The sequence below is a fragment of the Hemibagrus wyckioides genome, linkage group LG03, assembly GCF_019097595.1.
Source record: "Hemibagrus wyckioides isolate EC202008001 linkage group LG03, SWU_Hwy_1.0, whole genome shotgun sequence".
Lineage (NCBI taxonomy): Eukaryota > Metazoa > Chordata > Actinopteri > Siluriformes > Bagridae > Hemibagrus > Hemibagrus wyckioides.
The window spans coordinates 936,893-953,741 of NC_080712.1; the positions used below are offsets into that span (position 1 = coordinate 936,893).

The 16,849-nt window shown below is 37.7% G+C and overlaps 2 protein-coding genes across 4 annotated transcripts; both read right to left on the reverse strand.

The window, feature by feature from the left end:
* Positions 1-2,673: 2,673 nt before the first annotated feature.
* LOC131351153 (mucin-2-like) lies at positions 2,674-6,552 on the reverse strand. The gene is made up of 3 exons (XM_058386415.1): positions 4,952-6,552; positions 4,707-4,861; positions 2,674-4,610 (listed from the first exon to the last, which is right to left on the reverse strand). The coding sequence occupies exons 1-3, from the start codon at positions 6,409-6,411 to the stop codon at positions 4,393-4,395; spliced, it is 1,833 nt and encodes a 610-aa protein (XP_058242398.1). The 5' UTR covers positions 6,412-6,552; the 3' UTR covers positions 2,674-4,392.
* LOC131351154 (mucin-2-like) lies at positions 6,552-13,800 on the reverse strand. Of its 3 annotated transcripts, none has more exons than XM_058386418.1 (3): positions 13,659-13,800; positions 13,401-13,450; positions 6,552-13,042 (listed from the first exon to the last, which is right to left on the reverse strand). In XM_058386418.1, the coding sequence occupies exon 3, from the start codon at positions 11,402-11,404 to the stop codon at positions 10,280-10,282; it is 1,125 nt and encodes a 374-aa protein (XP_058242401.1). In that variant the 5' UTR covers positions 11,405-13,042; positions 13,401-13,450; positions 13,659-13,800; the 3' UTR covers positions 6,552-10,279. The 3 variants fall into 3 exon arrangements, with proteins under 3 accessions (XP_058242401.1, XP_058242399.1, XP_058242400.1); XM_058386416.1 differs by having other exon boundaries at positions 11,403-13,042; XM_058386417.1 differs by lacking the exon at positions 13,401-13,450 and having other exon boundaries at positions 11,403-13,042; positions 13,659-13,763.
* Between the last annotated feature and the right edge of the window lie 3,049 nt (positions 13,801-16,849).

Sequence of the window (16,849 nt, forward strand, 5' to 3'; positions counted from 1 at the left end):
GTCATTATACCCCTTACACCTTTAATTCAACATTCACCCACATGTTCCATGTATTCGTTGTGGTTGTTCCTGTGTAGTTGAAGGTGACTGGCTGACATTTATTAGAAATCTGAGGACTTTACCACTATTTTTATTATCACATTTACACCATTCTATGTATTCCCACTATTTAGGCCGCGAGCACTATCCTTAATCTACATCAGGTTACCCAAGTAATACTGCTAATAAGGTAAAAATAAAAGGGCAAAATAGCTCTGCATGCAGTTTAGGTTGGTTTACGTTGAGTTTGTTTATTATTGATTTATTTAGTCTAGGAGTAGTCAGTTTAATTTAATTTAATTTAATTTAATTTAATTTAATTTAATTTCCTAAATCCTCTCTATTAAAGTCTGTGCTTTTCCATTACACTTACTCGGTGTGTTGTGTCCCTATGTTTACATTAACATCCGCCACTGCAATAATATTTTGCTGGCGCTTTCAATAACATCTTCTCCAAACCCCCTCCCGTCTCAGTGCCTATTGTTTAGTTCTTACTTACGCCACAAGGAGTTTTACCAACTTTCCACTTGCTACGGTAAGCTACTTTTTATTTTCATAAGATAATAAGACGTGATATAACACCTGTACATTATATAGAGGTAGTTTTAACTTTATTTTTTCTAAAATAAACACTCTAGTCAGAATTGGGTCAAATAAGACTGTTATGGTGTTCTCGCCCTTAAGCCCAAGGATTCTGAACTTTGTCAACATGTTTTTTCGGTCTCAGTGGAGCCAACACCATGATATGGTACGATGTGCTAGTCCTTGTGATGTTTATGCCAAAGCCAGAAAGTTCGAGAATAATAACCCACTAACGATGATTCAGCCAGTTTTGCTCATCTCTATTTTTATGATTTTATATATTTTTTTGTCCTATAACTTCTACGTTTAAGTTTATGCTAATTTTATCTATTTATCATAAGCTTACCCATTGACTAATGATTATGGCAGGTGCTTAACAGTGAAAGAATTATTAGATAACCAAATAATCAAATAACTATGATTATTATCAAATAATCAATAAATTAGAGACACTAATTAGACAGGCAACATATCGGTGATTAACAATGAAAGTAAGTACTGATTACCAAATGAGAATCATCATATGATTAAACATAACTGAATGAATCTAATGATTAACCAATTTATCCTTAATCATTATCTATGATTAAACAATTTATCTAATCTCTTTGTTCATGTCTTAATGATTAAACCTGACTCGGATCTATCTTAAGGATTAAAAGAAAGTATTCAAAATTATTAAAATTAGAATTAAAAATAGCATTAACCTTTCCTTACTGATTAAAATCAAATGTACTTAATGATTAGGTATAAGACAAGTATAAGTTTCAGAAATTTCCCACACTATCTAGTTACTTTCCTTTCTCGAATTTGCTAAAAACATGCAAATTAGATGTGGTCATTATATATTAGGGATGCAACAATATGGTTAACCCGGTTCAATACGTACCGCGGTTTTTACCCATGGTTTTCGGTTCGGTTCGGATGGCTTGGCAAATTAAAGGTTTTTTTTTTTCATTATTCTTTGTTTAGGTGACAGGAACAGTAAGTATGTTAAGAAGAAAAAACTGGTTTTAGTTGCAATTCTCTTTATTTTACATAAATGCAAAAATCAACTAACACAATGAAAGTGTACTGAAAATAGTGAGGTATAAATATTAACCCTTGTATGACTTTATTACAGGAGACGGGTTTGGAGAACAGCGCTCTTTATTCCCAATCCGCTCTGTAATGACCAGTCACTGTGAGATAACTCTCTGTTACCCCCGAGGTCCAACTATCTGTTATTAGAGCAAGGCTTTGTGCTTTAGCCAAAGCGTTTTCAATTTTTTTGCGCATTTTTTCGTAGAGGTTGGGAAAAAGGCTCCCGCTTCCACACAGTGATATCGCGGGGTGATGGAGCTGTAGATGTGTGATCATGTTGGAAGTATTTCCACATCTGTATCTAACTCGTGTGTAACACTGCTTAAACACAGTCATTTTTTGTTTACCGTTTTTTTTCATCGGCATCATGGTCAACAACAAATGTTCCCAAGCCACAGATCTGATCACGGAGCTGCTTCCTAGTGTTTCTGTCTCACTTCACCGATCTCCAGGGTTAGAGTGAAATCTGACACCAGCATCACAAGCATGGTCACTGCCCCTAACTTTAGTGCTCACTGATATTTACTCGCGGGGAGGCTTGTCTGTCTCAGTACGTAGACTGTTTTTTTTTTAAAAACACATGGTTATTATTGGTTTAAAGAAAAAAACGCTGTTAACATGCATATTGAACCGTGGAGGTCGTACCGAGTATTGTGGCATCCCTAATATATAGACTATATCTCATGGTATGGTTAAATTTTTCCATAGCTGATAATAATAATTATAATAATTATAATATTTTATAATATCTAATATTATTTATAATATCTAATAATAATTATACAGCTTAAGCACAGATTAAGATAAGTAAGAATAATATATGTAAATCAAAATAAGTAAAGATTAAAATTTGAAATAACTTCGGATAATGGATTAAAATAATCTTTAAATTTGATTCATCTTAACTGACTAAATTTAAGGATTAAACAGTAACTTTTAATTTATTGATTAAAGTTAATTAGACTTGCCATAATGATTGAATTTGAATAGAATTAGGTTTATAATTTGATTTGAATTAGATTTATGAAAAGTATAATTTTCAGAAAAATTTTCAACATCCACTGCATAACTCCAACATGTATGCAGATAATACCTGTGAGGGACCATACAGCCCAGAACTGAAGGGGCATAGATAAAAACAAGTTTCCCAAAAATATAGTTTAATAAATCCATGACATCTACATCTAAAGGAGGCTAACAGAATCAAAACTAAGCTCAAACTGATAAACTCAGGAGAACTTAACTGAACAAAACTAACCTCCCAAATGAAACAACAGGGAGACATTTATAACCATGGACCAGTCCATTTACAAACACAAGGGGAAGACACATCACCAAAGATCAAAACACAATCCAACTACTAACAAGGTCAATCAAATAACTATAATAAAAATTAAACATATATTGAAAAAAGGATAAACAATTAGAGAAATAAAAAGAAAAAATCAAAACCAAATATCCAAATGCAAACATCCCACTCCCCCATCACAATACCACAGTCTATATTTCTATGGCATTTCCATAGCATCAGCCATGAAGCAGTGTCAAAATAAAATGAGAAACAGGCAGAGGGTGGGTGAGCTACAATCAACAATGGCAGGGAAGTCCAAAACACATGAACAAGGTAACAGAACAAGATGAAAAACCTAAAAAGCCACAGAAGAAAACGGTTCCACAGATGGGGGAGATTCCAGCCATTCAATAACCAATCAAAAAAAGAAAAATATCCATGTTGAGACATAATATGATATGCTTTATTATAGATATCATTAATAAACAGGCAAAATAAAAATATTTATGCACATAGAAGATTTCTTAAATTTCATTTCTTAAATTTAATATTTTAATTTTTAATATTTTAAATATATAATATTTAAAGTATGCAGCATAATTTTAGTAATCCGTGACACCAAGTATTTTGGCAACCGCCAAACCCAGACTCGTCCATCAGATTGCCAGATGGAGAAGCACGATTCGTCACTCCAGAGAACGCGTCTCCACTGCTCTAGAGTCCAGTGGCGGCGTGCTTTACACCACTGCATCCGACGCTTTGCATTGCACTTGGTGATGTATGGCTTGGATGCAGCTGCTCGGCCATGGAAACCCATTCCATGAAGCTCTCTGCACACTGTTCTTGAGCTAATCTGAAGGCCACATGAAGTTTGGAGGTCTGTAGCGATTGACTCTGCAGAAAGTTGGCGACCTCTTTGCACTATGCGCCTCAGCATCCGCTGACCCCGCTCCGTCAGTTTACGTGGCCTACCACTTCATGGCTGAGTTGCTGTCATTCCCAAACACTTCCACGTTCTTATAATACAGCTGACAGTTGACTGTGGAATATTTAGGAGCGAGGAAATTTCACGACTGGATTTGTTGCACAGGTGGCATCCTATCACAGTTCCACGCTGGAATTCACTGAGCTCCTGAGAGCGACCCATTCTTTCACAAATGTTTGTAAAAACAGTCTGCATGCCTAGGTGCTTGATTTTATACACCTGTGGCCATGGAAGTGATTGGAACACCTGATTCTGATTATTTGGATGGGTGAGCGAATACTTTTGGCAATATAGTGTATTTCTGTGTTGTTTTCCTCAGTACCTACTTTCTTGTGCTTTGACCTTTGCCTGATTACACCACTGTGAGTCTCATTGCTTTGGATAACCTTAATTTTATTTTCTAACTTTTAGACTATTTGATTTTTGATCTCTTTATATTAAACTCTGCAATGGGATACAATGCCATCTCTGGACATTTGTCTTCAAGCACATGGTGATGCACACTCACAGCATTATTGATGATTATATCCACTTGGCTGTAGGTATCATTCCTGAGGTCAGGGTTCTGTGTCATGTTGACGTTACTGATGTTGAATGTGAATTTTACCGCATAGGAGGTGTCTGAAATTCCTGTGGAAAAAAATCATATAATTTAGAAAGGCTGATGAAGCTATGAGACAATCATTTTTGTAGCATGTAATTGTGTAATTTGTAAAACAAACGTACTCTCATATGTGAAGTTCAGCACTTTTACAGAGTCAGTGAGGTTTGTGAGTCGTGCACTCAGAAGAGTCTGGGTTACATTGAGAACCAAACTCTCACTGGGAACAGGAGAGGAAGAACTGAAGACCATCCTGGTCTGAACCACAGCTGATCCAGTTCTGATAAAAATAATTGTATAATATTTGTGTAAGCACATAATTCATGTGTATATCTATATATTGATTCAGATATATAGATAGTTCACATACATATCTGACAGTGTTGCCATAGGTATTGAAGTTGCTGCATTTGTAGGGTGTGATTTTGTGGAAATTGGAGCTACTGTTGGGAATAAAACTGGAGTTGTTTCAGCTTCATTGCTAGTGTTAATGAATGCTGTTTTTTCTTCACTTGTAATTGTTTGTGTCTTTGGATCTGTGGTGACTGTAGCATTTGCACTGGATACAGTAACAAAAGTGGTAGTAGTTGTTTTTGCCATTGTTGGTGATGCGCTTGTTGTATTCTGCTTTTTGTACAAAGTTGTACCTGGATATGTTGCTGTTTGTGTTGTGTATGGAACAGTTGTTGCAGTGTATATTTTCTCTGTAGCTGTTTCTTCAGCAGTGGTACTTGTTTGGGTGCTAGTTGGTGTCAGTGAAATTGCTTCTGTTGTTGTTGGTGCTGTGGTTGTAGCTTGTGTTGTAATAAAAGTTGTTGTGGGAATTTCGGTTGATGGTGTTGTAATCAATCCTATAACGGTTTCTAAAATTGTACTTGTTGGTGTGCTATGAGTTGTAACTGCATTTGGTTCAGCTGTTGGTGATGCAGTGGATGTTGTAGATTCTGTTGTGTAAAAAGTATTGGGCATAAATTCTGTTGGTGAATTAGTTGATGTCAAAGTCGTAAAAGTGGTTGCTTCTAAAACTATACTAGTTGGGCTGGTAGTAGTAGTAGTAGTGACTGCAGCTATTACTGCTGTTGGTGGTACTGTGGTTGTTGTAGCTTCTGATTTGGCACTGGTTGTTTCTGAAATTGTACTTGTTGGGCTAGTAGTAGTTGGTTCTTCTGTTGTTGGTGCTGTGGTTGTTGTAGCTTCTGATTTGGCACTGGTTGCTTCAGAAGTTGTACTAGATGGAGACATGGTTGTTGTTACTGCGGTTGTTTCTGCTGTGGTTGGTGCAGTAGTTGTTGTAGCTTCAGTGGTGGAAGTGGTTGTGTCTGAAAGTGTACTTGTTGGGTTGATAATAGCTGTAACTGCCATTATTTCTTGTGTTGTGGATTCTGAAGTTGTTGTAACTTCTGTTATGTACAAAGTTGTGGTGGGAAATTTTGTTGTAGGAGATGCAGTTGATGTCAGTGTCATAAAAGCGGTTGTTTCTAAAATTGTACTTATTGGAGTGCTAGTAGTTGTCACTGTAGTTGTTGTAGCTTCTGTTGTGGCACTGGTTGTTTCTGACATTGTACTTTTTGGGCTAGGAGTAGTTGTCACTGCAGTTGTTTCTGTTGTGGTGCTGGTTGTTTCTGTAATTGTACTTGTTGGGCTGGAAATAGCTGTATCAGTAGTTGTTTCTGCTGTGGATGGTGCTGTGGTTGGTGTAACTTCCGTTGTCGCATTGATTGTTCCTGAAATTATGATTGTTGGGCTAGCTGTAGTTGTCACTACAGTTGTTTCTGCTGTGGTTGGTGCTGTGGTTGTTGTCACTGCAGTTGTTTCTGCTGTTGTTGACATTGTGGTTGTTGTAACTTCTGTTGTGGCACTGGTTGTTTCTGAAATTGTACTTGTTGGGGTAGGAGTAGTTGTCACTGCAGTTGATTCTTCTGTTATTGGTGCTGGGGTTAGTGTAACTTGTGTTGTGTACAAAGTTGTGGAATTTTCTGTTGTTGGTAATGTAGTTGATGTCAGTGTAGTAATAGTGGTTGTTTCTGATATTGTGTTGGATTTGTAGTAGTTGTCAATGTTGTTGGTGCTGTGGTTGTTATACCTTCTGTTGTGGCACGGGTTGTTTCTGATATTTTACTTGTTGGGCTAGGAGTAGTTGTCACTGCTGTTGTTGGTGTTGTGGTTGTAACATCTGTTGTGTGCAAAGATGTGGTATACTCTGTTGTTGGTGATGTATTTGATGTCAGTGTTGTAAAAGTGGTAGTGTCTGAAATTGCACTTGTTGGACTGGTAGTAGCTGTCACTGTGATTGTTTCTGCTGTTGTTGTTTCTGCAGTTGTTGTACCTTCTGTTGTGTACAATGTTGTGGTGGTAAATTCTGTTGTTGGTGATGTAGTTGATGTCAGTGTCATAATAGTGGTTGTTTCAGAAATTGTACTTATTGGACTGGTATTAGTTGTCACTGTAGTTGTTTCTGCTGTTGTTGGTGCTGTGGTTGTTGTAGCTTCTGTTGTGGCACTGGTTCTTTCTGATATTGTACTTCTTGGGATAGGAGTATTTGTCACTGCAGTTGTCTCTGTTGGTGCTGTGGTTGTTGTAACTTCTGTTGTGTACAATGTTGTGGTTAATCGTGTTGTTGGTAATGTAGATGATGTCAGTGTAGCAATAGCAGTTGTTTCTGAAATTGTACTTGTTGGATTTGTAGTTGTTTCTGCTGTTGTTTGTGCTTTAGTTGTCGTAACTGCTGTTGTGGCACCAGCGGTTTTTGATATTGTACTTGTTGGGCTGCTAGTAGTTGTCACCGCAGTTGTTTCTGCTCTATTTGATGCTGTGGACGTTGTACCTTCTGTTGTGGCAATGGTTGTTTCTGATATAGCACTTGTTGGGCTTCTAGTAGTGCTCACTGCAGTTGTTTCTGCTGTGGTTCTTTTAACTTCTGTTGTGTACAAAGTTGTGCTTTATTCTGTTGTTGGTGATGTAGTTGATGACAGTGTTGTAAAAGTGGTAGTGTTTGAAATTGTACTTGTTGGAGTGGTAGTAGTTGTAACTGCAGTTGTTTCTGCTGTTGTTGGTGCTGTGGTTGTTGTAGCTTCATTTGTGGCAGTGTTTGTTTCTAAAATTATACTTGTTGGGCTGGTAGTAGCTGTCACTGTGATTGTTTCTGCTGTTGCTGGTTCTGCAGTTGTTGTACCTTCTGTTGTGGTGGTAAATTCTGTTGTTGGTGATGTAGCTGATGTCAATGTCATAATAGTGGTTGTTTCTGAAATTGTACTTAATGGATTTGCAGTAGTTGTCACTGCAGTTGTTTCTGCTGTTGTTGGTGCTGTGGTTGTTGTAGCTTCTGTTGTGGCACTGGTTCTTTCTGTTATTATACTTGTTGTGCTGCTGCTAGTGGTCACTCCAGTTGTTTCTTCTGTTGTTGGTGATGTCGTTGATGTCATTGTCGTAATAGTAGTTGTTTCAGAAAATGTACTTATTGGACTGGTATTAGTTGTCGCTGTAGTTGTTTCTGCTGTTGTTGGTGCTGTGGTTGTTGTAGCTTCTGTTGTGGCACTGATTGTTTCTGATATTGTACTTCTTTGACTAGGAGTAGTTGTCACTGAAATTGATTCTGCTGTTGTTGGTGCTTTGGTTCTTGTAACTTCTGTATACAAAGATGAGGTATATTCTGTTTTTGTTGATGTAGTTGATGACAATGTTGTAAAAGTGGTAGTATCTGAAATTGTACTTGTTTGAGTGGTAGTAGTTGTAACTGCAATTGTTTCTGCTGTTGTTTGTGCTGGGTTTGTTGTAGCTTCTGTTGTGGCACTGGTTGTTTCTGAAATTGTACTTGTTGGGCTAGTAGTAGTTGTCACTGTGGTTGGTGCTGCAGTTGTTGTACCTTTTGTTGTGTACAATGTTGTGGTGGTAAATTCTGTTGTTAGTGATGTAGTTGATGTCAGTGTCATGATAGTGGTTGTTTCAGAAATTGTACTTATTGGACTGGTATTAGTTGTCACTGTAGTTGTTTCTGCTGTTGTTGGTGCTGTGGTTGTTGTAGCTTCTGTTGTGGCACTGATTGTTTCTGATATTGTACTTGTTGGGCTAGTAGTAGTTGTCATCACTGCAGTTGTTTCTGCTGTTGTTGGTGCTGTGGTTGTTGTAACTTCTGTTGTGACCCTTGTTGTTTCTGATATTGTACTTCTTGGGATAGGAGTATTTGTCACTGCAGTTGTTTCTGCTGTTGTTGATCCAGTGATTGTTGTAATTTGTGTTGTGGCACTGATTGTTTCTGATATTGTACTTGTTGGGCTAGTAGTAGTTGTCACTGCAGTTGTTTCTGCTATTGTTGGTGCTGTGGTTGTTGTAACTTCTGTTGTGTACAATGTTGTGGTAAATCGTGTTGTTGGTAATGTAGATGATGTCAGTGTAGCAATAGCAGTTGTTTCTGAAATTGTACTTGTTGGATTTGTAGTGGTTGTGACTGCATTTGTTTCTGCTGTTGTTTGTGCTTTAGTTGTCGTAACTGCTGTTGTGGCACTGGCGGTTTTTGATATTGTACTTGTTGCGCTGCTAGTAGTTGTCACCGCAGTTGTTTCTGCTCTGTTTGATGCTGTGGACCTTGTACCTTCTGTTGTGGCAATGGTTGTTTCTGATATTGCACATGTTGGGCTTCTAGTAGTGCTCACTGCAGTTGTTTCTGCTGTGGTTCTTCTAACTTCTGTTGTGTACAAAGTTGTGGTATATTCTGTTGTTGGTGATGTAGTTGATGACAGTGTCGTAAAAGTGGTAGTGTTTGAAATTGTACTTGTTGGAGTGGTAGTAGTTGTAACTGCAGTTGTTTCTGCTGTTGTTGGTGCTGTGGTTGTTGTAGCTTCATTTGTGGCAGTGTTTGTTTCTAAAATTATACTTGTTGGGCTGGTAGTAGCTGTCACTGTGATTGTTTCTGCTGTTGCTGGTTCTGCAGTTGTTGTACCTTCTGTTGTGGTGGTAAATTCTGTTGTTGGTGATGTAGCTGATGTCAATGTCGTAATAGTGGTTGTTTCTGAAATTGTACTTAATGGATTTGCAGTAGATGTCACTGCAGTTGTTTCTGCTGTTGTTGGTGCTGTGGTTGTTGTAGCTTCTGTTGTGGCACTGGTTCTTTCTGTTATTATACTTGTTGTGCTGCTGCTAGTGATCACCCCAGTTGTTTCTTCTGTTGTTGGTGATGTCGTTGATGTCATTGTCGTAATAGTAGTTGTTTCAGAAAATGTACTTATTGGACTGGTATTAGTTGTCGCTGTAGTTGTTTCTGCTGTTGTTGGTGCTGTGGTTGTTGTACCTTCTGTTGTGTACAAAGTTGTGGTATATTCTGTTGTTGGTGATCTAGTTAATGACAATATCATAAAAGTGGTAGTGTCTGAAATTGTACTTGTTGGAATGGTAGTAGTTGTAACTGCAGTTGTTTCTGCTGTTGTTTGTGCTGGGGTTGTTGTAGCTTCTGTTGTGGCACTGGTTCTTTCTGTTATTATACTTGTGCTGCTGCTAGTGGTCACTCCAATTATGTCTTCTGTTGTTGGTGCTGTGGATGTTCTAACTTCAGTTGTGGCACTGGTTGTTTCTGATAATGTACTTGTTGGGCTGGTAGTAGTGGTTAATGCAGTTGTTTCTGCTGTTGTTGGTTCTGCAGTTGTTGTAACTTCTTTTGTGGCACTGCTTGTTTCTGATATTGTACTTGTTGGACTAGTAGTAGTTGTCACTGCAATTGTTTCTGCTGTTGTGCTGCTGTGGTTGTTGTAACTTCTGTTGTGGCAGTGGTTGTGTTTGTAATTATACTTGTTGCACTAGTAGTATTTGTCACTGCAGTTGTTTCTGCTGTTGTTGGTGCTGTGGTTGTTGTAATTTCTGTTGTGTACAAATTTGTGGTATATTCTGTTGTTGGTGATGTAGTTGATGACAATGTCATAAAAGTGATAGTATCTGAAATTGTACTTATTGGAGTGGTAGTAGTTGTAACTGCAGTTGTTTCTGATGTTGTTTGTGCTGTGGTTGTTGTAATTTCTGTTGTGTACAAAGCTGTGGTATATTCTGTTGTTGTCGATATAGTTGATGACAATGTCTTAAATGTAGTAGCATCTGAAATTGTACTTTTTGGGCTGGTAGTAGCTGTCACTGTGGTTGTTTCTGCTGTTGGTGGTTCTGCAGTTGTTGTACCTTCTGTTGTGTACCATGTTGTGGTGGTAAATTCTGTTGTTGGTGATGTAGTTGATGTCAGTGTTGTGATAGTGGTTGTTTCTGAAATTGTACTTGTTGGATTTGCATTAGTTATCACTGTAGTTGTTTCTGCTGTTGTTGGTGCTGTGGTTGTTGTAGCTTCTGTTGTGAAACTGGTTGTTTCTGTTATTATACTTTTTGGGCTGCTTTTAGTGTTCAATGCAGTTGTTTCTGCTGTTGTTGCTGCTGTGGTTGTTGTACCATCTGTTGTGGCAGTGGATGTGTCTGTAATTATACTTGTTGGACTAGTAGTAGATGTCACTGCAGTTGTTTCTGTTGTGGTGCTGGTTGTTTCTGTAATTGTACTTGTTGGGCTGGATATAGCTGTATCAGTAGTTGTTTCTGCTGTGGATGGTGCTGTGGTTGGTGTAACTTCTGTTGTCGCATTGATTGTTCCTGAAATTATGATTGTTGGGCTAGCTGTAGTTGTCACTACAGTTGATTCTGCTGTGGTTGGTGCTGTGGTTGTTGTCACTGCAGTTGTTTCTGCTGTTGTTGGTGCTGTGGTTGTTGTAGCTTCTGTTGTGGCACTGGTTGTTTCTGTTATTATACTTGTGCTTCTGCTAGTGGTCACTCCAGTTGTTTCTTCTGTTGTTGGTGATGTCATTGATGTCAGGGTCGTAATAGTGGTTGTTTCAGAAAATGTACTTATTGGACTGTTATTAGTTGTCACTGTAGTTGTTTCTGCTGTTGTTGGTGCTGTGGTTTTTGTAGCTTCTTATTTGGCACTGATTGTTGTTTGGCTGATATTGTACTTGTTGGGCCAGGAGTAGTTGTCACTGCAGTTGTTTCTGCTGTTGTTGCTGCTGTGGTTGATGTAACTTCTGTTGTGTACAAAGTTGTGGTATTTTCTGTTGTTGGTGATCTATTTGATGACGACATCATAAAAGTGGTAGTGTCTGAAATTGTATTTGTTGGAGTGGTAGTAGTTGTAACTGCAGTTGTTTCTGCTGTTGTTTGTGCTGGGGTTGTTATAGCTTCTGTTGTGGCACTGGTTGTTTCTGAATTGTACTTGTTGGGCTGGTAGTAGCTGTCACTGTGGTTGTTTCTGCTGTTGTTGGCTCTGCAGTTGTTGTACCTTTTGTTGTGTACAATGTTCTGGTGGTAAATTCTGTTGTTGGTGATGTAATTGATATCAGTGTCGTAATAGTGGTTTCAGAAATTGTACTTATTGGACTGGTATTTGTTGTCACTGCATTTATTTCTGCTGTTGTTGGTGCTGTTTTAGTTGTAGCTTCTGTTGTGGTACTGGTTCTTTCTGATATTGTACTTGTTGGGCTAGTAGTAGTTGTCACTGCAGTTGTTTCTGCTCTTGTTGGTGCTGTGGTTGTAACTTCTGTTGTGGCAAAGGATGTTTCTGATATTATACTTGTTGGGCTGTTATTAGCAGTCACTGCAGTTATTTCTGCTGTTGTTGGTGCTGTGGTTGTTGTAATTTCTGTTGTGTACAAAGCTGTGGTATATTCTTTTGTTGTCGATATAGTTGATGACAGTGTCTTAAATGTAGTAGCATCTGAAATTGTACTTGTTGGGCTGGTAGTAGTGGTTAATGCAGTTGTTTCTGCTGTTGTTGGTTCTGCTGTTGTTGCATCTTCTGTTGTGGCACTGGTTGTTTCTGATATTGTACTTTTTGGGCTGGTAGTAGCTGTCACTGTGGTTGTTTCTGCTGTTGTTGGTGCTGTGGTTGTTGTAACTTCTGTTGTGGCACAGGTTGTTTCTGATATTGTACTTGTTGGAGTATTAGTAGTTGTCACTGCAGTTGTTTCTGCTATTGTTGGTGCTGTGGTTGTTGTAACTTCTGTTGTATACAATGTGGTTAATCGTGTTGTTGGTAATGTAGATGATGTCAGTGTTGGTGCTGTGGTCGTGGTAACTTCTGTTGTGGTTGTGGTTGTTTCTGATATTGAACTTGTTGGGCTGCTAGTACTTGTCTTTGCACTTGTTTCTGTTCTTGTTGTTGCAGTTGTTGTTGAAGCTTCTGATGTGGCAAAGGTTGTTTCTGAAATTATACTTGTTAGGCTGCTAGTAGTGGTGTCTGCAGTTGTTTCTGCTGTTGTGGGTGCTGCGATTTTTGTAACTTCTGTTGTGTACAATGCTGTGGTATATTCTGTTGTTTCCTCTGTATCTGGTGAATCCTGAATTGTAATCGTTGGAGCATTACTCATTGTTGTAGTATCTGCTGTTGCTCCTGCTGTGCTTGTTGTTGCTTGTGTTGTGTATGTAACAAGCCCCAGCCATAGACATACTGTTAAGTGTAGAATTTCATTATTTAATGTAATTTCATAAGTTTCAGTCAGTTCATTTCGCTTTTGTTTGCCTAAAATTAATTAATTATCCTTCCCCCTCTGGCAGTCATTAGATCATGTGACATTCCCATAGCAAATTAAATTAAAACCCATAATTAATTATGCCTTTTAAAGTAATTTACCTTACGTACTGGCCATTTTTTGATATCATATCACACAGGCACAAAAACATTTTGTTACATAAAATACTTTGGTAAAAATCTATTGTAGGTTATTTACATCTGCATTTTGTATTTGTTTTGTAACTGTTGAATAGGCATACATTCAATATCAAAATAAAATATTAGGCATACTTACGTATAGTAAGATTAGTATAACTGATGCCTTTATATTTAGAAAAAGCAAACCTGTTGACATACATTGAGACTACATCAGAGATTTTATTTTTGGTATTAGATAAGGTAAACAGTTTCAAACAACTATATAATATTAAAATAATATTAAAAATAAATCTTCTTTTTCCATTTTCTGGTATATTTACTGTTACAAGTCTGTTTCCATGAACTAAATGAGCACAAATAATTAGAGTAAAAAATTAAAAAAGAGATATATTACCTTGTTTTGTTCTTGAAACTCATAGCTGTCAAATTTCAAGACTGAAAATTTATCCCTGTTACTCTATCATCAGTAGCTTTAATGACAACACTGTTTGTCATGACAAATGGTTTACCCAAAATGTAAGTTGGTTTTATAAGGAGTGGTTCAAGGTGTAGATCAGGAGGCGTCTTTACCTTTTCATGACAAAAGACTATTTTTATGTAACTTAACAACAATGGGTGTGTTTCTTTATGGAGATATAAAATAAAATTAAGTAAATCAGGAAATTTTCTACCATAGCAATGAGTTAAAGACAAGAAAATTGGTGCATTTTTAACATTTTTGTTGCTGTCTTTTGGCTGCTCCCAATTCAGGGTCACAGCAGCAGATCATCTGATCTGCATATTTAAATTGGCATAGCTTTTATTCCCGATTCCTCCTATTTCATCTGGGCTTGGGACCGGCACTAATGCACTTTTAAAGTCATGTGATTTTGTTGTACAATTGGTACAGCTGTTAGAAATGCACATTAATGGACTACCTACTGTACTATTCATTCTGTCACGATATGGTTGTATTATTTATTATAACAGTAACACTGTATATTTATGCACTACATTTGGGTTAATTAATGTCTTGTGTTTTTCTTGTTCTTACTGGTTTATCCACTATGAATTACACTTCATTTATAAACACTTGTATCAATTCAAAATTAGGAAGCTGATTTATGACAAACTAGTAAATTAACAATGTGTATGTCTATATTTAGGTGGTGACAAGTGACTTCTCCATACACTATACATCTATATCTAAAGTAAAATAGGATATAAAATGTATATTTACTTTATATATATATAAATATATATATGTATATATATATATATATATATATATATATATATATATATATATATATATATATATATAAAGAGAGAGATTGATAGATAGCTAGTGTACAATATACACATTCAGTGTATTGGAAAGTCATATGAGAAATGTAAAAATAAAAAGAACAATCTGCAGCATGTTGACGTAAAACGCTTTGTTACACCCAAATGTGTATCTCATTGTACTGCGTCACTATTTTACACAACAATACTTACAATACAAAGGTCAACTGATTCTATCTTACCTGAAAAATGAGTCACGAGTACTGGAATGTTGTTAGCATGTTTCATGACCCAATGTTTTGTTTTTAGATTCAGTTGAAGGTATACCTTTTTAAGACATTCAGTTCAGTTGCATTTATGTAAATACATTGGACACAAAGAAGTGTTATGGAAATCTGTACATTTTATATTTACAAATTTATCCATATATATATATATATATATATATATATATATATATATATATATATATATATATATATATATATATATATATATACACTATATTGCCAAAAGTATTCGCTCACCTGCCTTGACTCGCATGTGAACTTAAGTGACATCCAATTCCTAATCAATATGACGTCAGTCTACCCTTTGCAGCTATAACAGCTTGTGAGAGATAATTTTGTAAATGAGGATATATGTATGAGGTGTGTGTTTGATGTAGTGTGAAATAATCAGAGGACAGCAGGAATGAGTTCTCAGGTAAGGTTTATTCATTAGGTTGTTTGAGCTTGAGAACAATATAGGGTTTAACGCGGCATGTTGGTCTGTCACGGGCCTTGCACATAGGCTGCAAGGGCTTTGGAGAACAAACAGTTGTATCGATGATGTCAGTCTGGCAGGCTTTCTCTGCGCTACCAGGCTTCCCAAACTTGGACCAATGGCAGAGATGCACCCTAGATTATCATGGTCAATCTTCGCTCCACTGGTACCTTGAGCGGCAGTGATCTCATCATGAAGTAAACGCAGCGCGTGCTGGATGGCAATGGTGGTACCAGGCGAAATATCTAGAGTACATACGTAGAAGACAGCGGATAAATCAGAAAAGCCGTGAAGTGTAGAGTGTAATAAAAGAAAAGGGTGTTGGCCCCTGAAGGACTGAGAACTTACCCATGCTGTCTCCTGAGGAAGAATGAGGTGTTGGAGAGAGTGAAGCCAAAGACAATCCCACTGGTGGGGGCGGAAACGCCCAATTTTTAATATAATGATTTAGGAAAGTTTAATTATAATGGTATTCGAAAAGTTGTAAATTCAAAGATAATGGTGTAAAAAAGAATCTAAAAAGTCCAAAAAAGAAAAATGGGTGGGATTGTCTTGGCAAAGAACCAGTGACGTGTTGCATTGGAAAGATAAGGGAAATGTATATAAAGGCTGTAGTTGGAGTTCCCCGGAGAGAGGTTGTTGGGACGTTCATGCGTGAGCATCTCAATTCTTGTGTCAGCGCTGATTACAAAATAAAATCTCTTATCTGCATTCATCTAGTCTGCTTGATTGGCTTATTTAGTTTGGAGGCCTTACTAACTGTGAGTCTCACTCAGACTGAGCTTTCGGGTCGGTGTGGAGCTGGAGTCAGATTTTAGTAGTGAGTACAGTAGAATTTTATTCCACAAGCTTCAACTCTTCTGGGAAGGCTGTTCACAAGGTTTAGGAGTGTGTTTATGGGAATTTTTGACCATTCTTCCAGAAGCGCATTTGTGAGGTCACAAACTGATGTTGGACGAGAAGGCCTGGCTCTCAGTCTCTGCTCTAATTCATCCCAAAGGTGTTCTATCGGGTTGAGGTCGGGGTGATGTATGGCTTGGATGCAGCTGCTCGGCCATGGAAACCCATTCCATGAAGCTCTCTGCGCACTGTTCTTGAGCTAATCTGAAGGCCACATGAAGTTTGGAGGTCTGTAGCGATTGACTCTGCAGAAAGTTGGCGACCTCTTCGCACTATGCGCCTCAGCATCCGCTGACCCCGCTCCGTCAGTTTACGTGGCCTACCACTTTGTGGCTGAGTTGCTGTCGTTCCCAAACACTTCCATGTTCTTATAATACAGCTGACAGTTGACTGTGGAATATTTAGGAGCGAGGAAATTTCACGACTGGATTTGTTGCACAGGTGGCATCCTATCACAGTTCCACGCTGGAATTCACTGAGCTCCTGAGAGCCACCCATTCTTTCACAAATGTTTGTAAAAACAGTCTGAATGCCTAGGTGCTTGATTTTATACACCTGTGGCCATGGAAGTGATTGGAACACCTGATTCTGATTATTTGGATGGGTGAGCGAATACTTTTGGCAATATAGTGTGTATATACATATATATATATA

Coding starts and splice junctions, on each gene's coding strand:
- LOC131351153 (XM_058386415.1), bottom strand. CDS start 6,411: ATGTCAACAACAGCAGAAACAACTGCAGTGACAACAACCACAGCACCA. Junction 4,862..4,951: donor ATGGCAACACTGTCAGATAT/GTATGTGAACTA, acceptor TATTTTTATCAG/AACTGGATCAGCTGTGGTTC. Junction 4,611..4,706: donor GCTGAACTTCACATATGAGA/GTACGTTTGTTT, acceptor TTTTTTCCACAG/GAATTTCAGACACCTCCTAT.
- LOC131351154 (XM_058386416.1), bottom strand. CDS start 13,681: ATGAGTTTCAAGAACAAAACAAG. Junction 13,451..13,658: donor AGTTTCAAGAACAAAACAAG/GTAATATATCTC, acceptor GTATGTCAACAG/GTTTGCTTTTTCTAAATATA. Junction 13,043..13,400: donor TTATACTAATCTTACTATAC/GTAAGTATGCCT, acceptor TACACTTAACAG/TATGTCTATGGCTGGGGCTT.